The 8,582-nt window shown below is 49.8% G+C and overlaps 1 protein-coding gene across 1 annotated transcript in view; it reads right to left on the reverse strand.

Moving 5' to 3' along the window:
• Positions 1 to 8,582, reverse strand: part of RNF216 (ring finger protein 216) — a 61,354-nt gene that overhangs the window by 929 nt on the left and 51,843 nt on the right. The window contains 1 exon segment of the mRNA XM_008947137.1: positions 8,511 to 8,582. This exon segment is cut by the window's right edge and continues 9 nt beyond it. Within this exon segment, the coding sequence (XP_008945385.1) occupies positions 8,511 to 8,582 (72 nt within the window).

Genomic DNA, 8,582 nt, shown 5'->3' on the forward strand with positions numbered 1-8,582 from the left:
CCAATGCCACTTCTCCTTTCAGCATGTTTGTGTGGGAATAAAAAGGTGACTTTGGCTGAACTGCCCTCAGAGTGGGGTGGCCCAGGTATAGACAAAACCAAGCCTGTGACAGGGGATGGCAGCAGCAGTAACCTCCACAGAGCCAAGGCTACTCTATGGAGCACAACTAAGAGGCTCAGATCAGCTTTCCAGGGAGATCAGTGCTAAAATTCACTGACTTGATGGAAACCAGAGAGCTGCAACCCAGCTCTGCCCATCTGAAGAGCTGCTGGAGAGCTGTTAATCTTTTAAATGGCAATAGTCTATTAAATATTTACATTATGCTGGCACTTCTAGAGGTTTTGGCCCAACAGCTGGAATTAACACAACCTAAATCCTGGCTCCAGTAGCTAAACGGTGCTGTGAGGAGACCATTTAGATCTTATCTGTACCTCTGAGGAGGGCATAAATCCTAATGTGTTTCTTTAATGTCTATCTAGAGGTTATAGCAAGAATATTCAGACCTGCTACTCGACAGGAACACAAGGACAAGGTAGAAATTGAAAGTGTCCTTCTGCCTCTCCTTATCCTCTTCATTTTTCTCAAGCCAAAGGAGCAGCAGTGAGGGCAAACAATGCAGTGAAGCCTCAGGTGGCTGCAGGTATCTAGAGATGGCATCTACACCACCTTTTATTAGAGGAAGGGAGCACACTGGACAAAGTGCTGGAAGAAGACCATGCAAGTCCTGAGCTTGAGGACGAGGGGTAACAGGTTTAAGCTGAAAGAGGGCAGACATGAGATACAAGGAAGAAACTCTTCCCTGGGAAGGTGGCGAGATGCTGGAACAGGTTGCTCAGAGGAGCTGGGGATGCCCAGTCCCTGGAAGCAGTCGAGGTCAGGCTGGATGGGACTTTGAGCAACCTGGTCAAAGAGGTGTCCCTGCCCTGGTTGGAACAAGATGATGTTTATGGTCCCTCCCAAGCCAAACCCTTCTATGATTCTGTGCTCTGCTTCAGCTGCCTGCTCCCAACAATGACCATGAAAAATGACTTTCCTCACTGCCCCACAGCATGCAACAGCTCTCTGGGTAATAACAACCACACCAAACAACTGAAGAGGCATCTCCCCTTCCGTGCCAGGCAGCAGGTGCTTCTGCTGCCCATATGTGCAGTGATGCCCACAGAGGTCCTCTGGGTCTCTGCGGGGTTGCATCTGCTGCTGCATGGTGTCTGCTGGGATGAAACTCTACCTGGTGCTTCCAGACAACAAGTGAGAACAGCCAACCCCCTGGGACAGGGTTTGTACTCTTCATCTTGGTTCTTAGGGAGGAAGACCAAGAACAGGGCTGACAGATGACCCACGGCACGTGCATCAGGCACCAGCCACTCTGGGTCTACCTGCCTATGAAGGAGCATTTGGTTTGCTTCAGTTCCTCTGCCAGTGCTGGTGGTGGGAATGCCCAAACCCCACACACCCCACAATGCACAAGACTCTGCTTTGGTTTATTTGTCCTAATTTCAGTCCTGCCAAAACGGATAAAGTTCTTCCTGAACACTCTCAATGTGGAAAAACCTCCTCTCCTTTGCAGAGTGCTCTGGGACTGAGTTTGGAATACGCTCCATGTGTGCAGCTATGTTGAAATGATTTTAAGTCTAGCCAGCTTCCCAGTTCCAATCTCACACTCCTGCACAGGTCTGGCAGTGACACCCCGGGGGGCTTGCTAAGAGGTCCCCTCCTCCTGCCACCAGATAAGGTTTCCCTGGGAGACTGAAGTTGTCTTAATCTGCAGAAAGCCATCAAACTCAGTGTTTCCCTCCTTTCTATTATTCTGTGAGTCAATGGTTAAAATTAAGACTTTCCAGGACATTCTGCCTTTTTTTTTTTTTCCCCAAGCAGGCTGCTTCCATGGACTGTTAATTACAGCCCATCCATCTCCATAAAAACTGCTGAAGAATGGCTCTTCTGAGCTTATACAGAACTTCTAACTACCCTCCCAGTGCCAGACTGCCACGTTCCCTGGCTGGAAAACAGCCTGGGCATGATCCACAACAAGCAACCAAACATCCTCTGCTGCCTGAGCAGCACTCCCAAAAAGTGGCCTCAAAGCTTCCAGACTTCAATTTTTTTTCTTCTCAGAATATTTTTTGCAATGCTGTTGAAAAAGGAGACTGTCACCTCTCCCATCTTATTGCCACTTACTAGAAAAGATGCACCTGAAGGGTTTTTTTTTTAGTTACATGATAAATAAGAAACAGTTTTTAAGCCTAGCTCAGGGAGATCATCCTATCTCCTTCCCCCACACAATGGTGTAAACCTCACCTTAAAGCCTAGAAACATGCAGAAGTCCCTTCTAACTTGGAAAGAAAAGCTTTTACTTTAGCTAAGTCTGGGATTAGCCCCCTGAGACAGCACTTCCCATGGGCACCACCCTCCTGGCCACCACCACCACCTGTGGTGCTGCAGCTCCTGCAAGCCCTGCTGTTGACACCAGCCAGTCCTGCAGAAGTCTGGGGGATCACACACAGCAACAAGGCAACTTTAGAAGCTCCCTCCCAGCTTCAACTGCAGCTGACCTCCACACTAATGAGGGATCCACAGAGCCATCTGCCCCCGGGGCTGGCCAGCCAGCTGCACGCACACTGAGGTGATCCTGGCTTCAATTACTGCAGCTCCCAGAGCACTGAGGAAATGCAGAACAGCAAACCCCATCTGCCAGATCTCCAAAATGATGTTTATTCCCTCAAGGACAACATAAAACACATCACCTCAAGCGTAGCAGCCAGAGATCCCTGCTCAAACCCAACCCTACTCAAACCCATCCCTTCTTGGTCTTCAAACCTTGAAGCACGCCCTGGATGCAAAAAACCTGCCAAGAACAGCCCCAGATGAGGATGAGGAGCTCCTGACTAGTTCTGTGAATCACCAACCATAGCTCCAAGAACAGGAGTTATCAGCTTTGTGGCTTCTCTGCAATAAGTGTATATTCTCCCATGGGAAGGTTAAGAAGTATTTATATTTAATCCCCCATACCAAGCCCTGGCTTGCATTTTTTTTTTTGCATCAGTATTTCTGGTATCCATTAATATAGAAAGAACAAAAATACACTGCACAACATGCACCTTCCTACTTTAGAAGCTGACATTAAATTGAGCAAGTGATGTAGACACAGCACAGTTCACTACCTGTGGTATTTAGGAAAGATCCACGTCCCAGTTGCAACAAAAAAAATTGATGATACATGCACAGCAAGATAATTTTAGGATATTCATGAAGGAATGCTGGTGCTGTAAGTTCTGGCTCCTACATACTGCACTGGTGCAGATCAGAATTCAAAACCAAGCCTTGGTGCTGCAAATATTCACCATCTACAGCAGTGATTTTTGCAAAACACTGCTAATTTTGAGAAGCAAAGTCTGGTGTTTTTTTTTTTGACTCCACAGTTAACTGGAGAGAGATGACAGATTCATCAAGGGAAAAAGCATCCACACTGAAAATTAAGTTTTCATTAGCACCCTGACAACTGGCTCTTGTGGTAAAAAAACCACTCAATGTCACACGGAGGGGGGAGGCTGCAGTACAGTTTTCAAAGGCCTCTTGTGTCTTTTCCTGAGCGAGTTCAAATCCCTTAATAAAGGATTAGATTATAATTTTAATAGCCTGCTCACAGGCTGCGTGGATTGAAGGGATTTATCTTGTCAAGTTAACAGTCATCTTCCTGTCAGCTGCTTTGCCTACAGCAAAAAAGAAGAAAAAAAAAAGAAGAAAAAAGGAAAAAGGAGCCCCCCAAGCCCCAGGGGGGTCTCAGCACTGGCTGGCCCACATGGTTTTTGAGCAAGGATGTAAGCTGGCTCTCCTCCTGTGAGGAAAAATGCCAGGCAATGCTACAGCACAGCCCTTCCCCACGCTCCAGTGCATCACGGGAGAAGGAAGGTGGCCAGGAGAAGAATGCAAAGGATCTATGAGATGTACTCACCCTTATCTGCAAAGGCTGCACACAGCCACCCCCTTCCTAACGGCAGCTGCCTTCTGAAGGGGCAAAACAGGATGGAGCCTGGCCCCAAACCTGGCAGCAGCATGCTCTTTGCAGGAATTGTCCCTAGTCCCAGAGCCAAGAAAAACCCCCAAACGTTCAACCCTGGGCAGTCTGAGAGCCTGTCCCTGCCACCCCCACCTGTGGAAGGGCCTCGGCACGGAGGCAGCTTTTCCTCTCAGCCCTCTCTCACTGAATCCAGGGAATGTGGTGAGCATGGAGCCAGCCACAGCTGAAAGCCTGGCTGGGCTCTGTGCATGGGCTAAGGGAAGAGTCGGGCTGGGTTGCCAAGTGAGGCACCTCTCCATGGCCTCCACAGTCCTGGCACAGAGGAGCCACATCCAGCGTCCACGCGGGGCCCTGCACGCAGGCAGAAGGAGCCTCTGGAGAAGCCAACAGCCCATCAGGAACAGCAGTGACGGAGGCAAAACCTCCACCAGTCCCACAAAGACAGCCCCCCCCCAATAAAACCTCCTCTGCCCAGAACAAAAGTGCCATCCATGGAGCTTTTGAAAGCTCTGGGTTTATCTGCTGTGCCTCTCGTTATCTTTAATTAGGAAGTGCCACGGGAAAGCGGCCGCTCGCCTCCTGAAAGAGGGAAAACAAGAGACCTGGTAACTATGCCTGGGCTGCACAGCCCCTCCCCTGGCTTTACAAAGTGCCTCCCCCACCACCACCTCCCCCTTTCTGCCTTTTCACCGCTTGCTTTTTCCACGTACGTGTGGCAGCAGCCGTTCCCAATAAACTTGAAATGATTTTTCACGACGGAGGCTTCCAAAGGACTAAAGGGTTTTGTTTCAAATCATTCCCAGATCAGCTGGGGAGAGCCTGAGCCAGAGCAGGCATGGGCTGTCTCCGGCGTGCTGCTCCGTGCAGCAGGAAGCAGGGGATAAAAACAGGGACAGGGCATCCGCAGGGCTGCAGGAAAAGGGGGGGGCCAGGACCAGGACCACGCTGGTGCTTAGAAGATGCAGAGTTCTTTTTTAGCAACAGGCATTTCATATTGGTGGCTTTCTGTGAAGGCACTGGATTAACTGTATGCTGTTGATGAAGGCATTTTATAACATGATAAAAAGCCCCAAACGTGCCACACCCTAAATGTAGGGGTGCTTCCCCCCCCCCTCCAAATCCTAAGGGCAGTGCTGTGTGCTTCATGCACTTCCAGTTTTACAGAGTCTTTGCTCAACATCTCCTTTTTATAACACTGGGAGGAGGGAAAAATTGCAAACACCTTCTAACGATTAGTCCTCCGCTTTGAACTTTAATGACGGGCCTTTGGGAGCATTTTAAGAGTTTACTGAAAACATCTTAAACTTTAAAGCCAAAAAAAAAAGCTGCTGTGCAATATTTTTGACAGTCCAACGTTGAGCTTGAAATTAGAAATAATACCTATGAGAGCAGAACCTGGTTTCCCAGACCAGTCAGGACGTGTTTGTCAAATTGCATGAGGGGATTTGTACAAACTGGCTACAACACACACACCAGCCTCAGGTTTGCTATGGGTTGTGAGAAATGAGGGAGAAAACAGCCCCTGAGCCCCCGAGCTTGCTGCCTACAGAGCCCATTCACACTGCTCAGGCCTTGGCTTTGTCTCTGGCAATATTGCATCAGCCCCTCCTGGACCCAGCAACAGCTCTGTGAGCCCAGCCAAAGCCAACGCGGGCTGCGGAAGGGGCACGTGAGGAGTTTTGGCCAAGCAGCTCCCCCAGAACAGCCCACAGGGGTGCAGGATGGCACCCTCCAGCTCTGCAAGAACCACAGGGATCAAGTGACTGCTGCCTGCTCCCCTGGAAGGTGCTGACCACAGCCCGACTGCAGCTTGTCCCTGAGCCAGGCAATATTGCATTGATACTTTTAAATTAGACCCCAGCTTGATTACAGCAGAGGGACAAGAGTTTAACTAACCTTTGATTATGGGAGATCTGGAAGCGTCTGCTTTACTCTGGGAAGAGCATTTGAGACAAAGACTAACAGATGCTGCAGCTCCTAGAGGATTGCTTTAATTTGTTTTTAACCCAAGCTAACAGATAGGTTTACTTATACTTTTGCAAGAATCATTTCAGACTCGGAAAATTCAACATCTGGAGAAGAGCAAAGGTTCCCTATTTTAAGGAAATGTGAATTTTGCTGTAAATAATAGGGAGTCAGACCCCAAATGGACCCTTCACAAAGGTATGAAACCCTCCAGGTCTGACAAAGCTGTATTTTATGTCCATGGAATGCAAATGGACAAGACCATGGCACAGGGACCACGCTGGACAGATAGGCCGACTTATACTTTTGCAAGAATCAGACTCGGAAAATTCCATATTTGGAGAAGAGCAAAGGTTCCCTATTTTAAGGAAATGTGAATTTTGCTGTAAATAATAGGGAGTCAGACCCCAAATGGACCCTTCACAAAGGTATGAAACCCTCCAGGCCTGACAAAGCTGTAGTTTATGTCCATGGAATGCAAATGGACAAGACCATGGCACAGGGACCACGCTGGTGGTTTGCTGTGAAGACAGTTCTAAGTTAAGGCTGCAGATGGGTACATCAGAAATCAGAAGCACCCATCACCCTCTGGAAGGCTTTTGTGCCACCCATGTGCCCTCCCCATCTTGCAGCAGAGTCGAACCCAGGGAGAGTGGCAGCTGCTCAGTGGTGGGCTGTGAATTCCATAGGTGACAAGACAACTCAGTCTTGTCTTTTCTGGACTTGCAGGCAGAGCACGGCTGCAAACACGTGCCAGCCCACAGCAGATCCTCTCTCCCAACAAGCACAGCACCAGCTGTCTACCTACTTCAACAGAATAGAAGAAACTGAGCCAAGAGAGGAAACAGGAGTTGAGAAAGGCACAAGAAGATGCCAAGGCAGCTGTCAGCAGAGCTGGGATGGGCAGGGACCCTGACAAAGGACAAGACACGACTGATACAAAGGCCTTTTGCTCTGTCTTAACCACACCAAGGTTCTGCTCCCCTTCTTCACACCCAAGGTGTTAACTCCTGTTCACACACCCCGTACCAGAGTGCAGGTCACCCAGATGGGACTGGGCTAGTGTCACCCCTCCTGATGGGGGACAACGCTCACAGGCATCCATCCTTTCAGCCCTGGAAGCCAAGAGCTGAGCTGCATGTTCTCTGCACCACAGTGGGGACACTCACCCAGCTTCACCCTCCCCCAGCCCACCAGTGCTCCGTCACCCGAAAATGAAAATAAAAGGAAAAGAGCAGGCAGTGCCAGCTCTCTGCTGATGGTGGGAACTTTTCCTGTGCCACAACACTGGTTAATTGGAGAGCTGGAGAGGGCCTGGTGACAGTGCCCCCTTTGTGCTGCTTATTTATTTATTTCAAAGTACAGTACGAGCTTTTTGAGAGGCCTCATGTTTTCTCTGGCTCAGAACAAACGCCATCACCCAGCACAATCAGCAGCCTGACAGGAACAAAGGACACCAGCCCTGCTGATCCCTGAATCCCACCCTGCTGGAAAAGGGGGAGGAGTGGGACAGGAATCCAGGGAGCCCATAACCAGGTGTCGGAAATGCTACAGGAGTGCCTAGGAGGTGTCTGTGTTTAGTTTAACACCTCGTGTTGACAGGATAACACAGAATAAAGGCAGCCAAGCAAAGGACTAGGAAGTTTACGCTGGTTGGGACACCGCTGGGAGATCCCCCAGAGCCTGCAGGTAGGAGGGACAGATTTAGAGAAGCTCCTCCTGGCTCCATGCAAGGCCAGGACTGTGAGCATCCCCTGCAGAAAGAGAGGCTGGTAGCTGTCTGGCAAGCTGCAGCGGGCTGAGACAAAGAAGTGTTGGGACAAACAAAGCTCAGACAAGCCCTGGGAAGGCAGATCCACTTTCACGTTTGCTCTGCTGCTTTGCCAAAATCAGGAAATTCAACTCCTGCTCCTCCCAGATTTCTGGTATCAAAGACCTCTATTTACAGAGATGCTGCACTAAGTTTTCCCATGCTTGTCACAGCTACAAGCTGTATTAAGTTACTACAGCTTCCTTACAGCTCAGCCTCTGCAGCTGTTGACAACAGCCGTGAGAACAGCCCCAGCTACAACTCAGCTCTGTTGGCTCACGGGCAGTTTTCTCGGCGGGTCCATCTCTGCAGCCACATAATGTGGGCCCCAAAAAAGACACAGCCCCCCTTGCCTCCAGATGCAAAGTTGTACCAAACAGCATCTCAGCTGCAAAACTAGGAACGAGTCCAAATAATCTCAATGCCTGCTACCAGTACAGGCTGCCCACCAGCCCCGCTCCCCATGACAACGCTCAGAGTGCTTCCAGCCCTTGTCTAACAGGACGTGGCTTTCTCTAAAGCAACACCACTTCCCTCCAAGCTGTGACACTGTGCTGATGTAGGCTTCCAGTGTGGCTTTTTTTTAGATGCCTTGGGAAAGGAAAAGAGTTGGGCTGCTCCAAACCAGCCGCGGAAGGCGTGTGCAGCAACACGCTGGCATCGGACGGTAATTGAAATGGGGGTGTGAATCATTCACAGAAGTCCTTTGTTACTTACGGTGGGATCTGTCCAGAGAGAGCACTTGGCACAGTCCTGGCAGGGAGCCCCGGGCGAGCGGGGGTGCTGGCA

Source organism: Merops nubicus, unplaced genomic scaffold (genome assembly GCF_000691845.1).
Source record: "Merops nubicus isolate BGI_N331 unplaced genomic scaffold, ASM69184v1 scaffold6439, whole genome shotgun sequence".
NCBI lineage: Eukaryota > Metazoa > Chordata > Aves > Coraciiformes > Meropidae > Merops > Merops nubicus.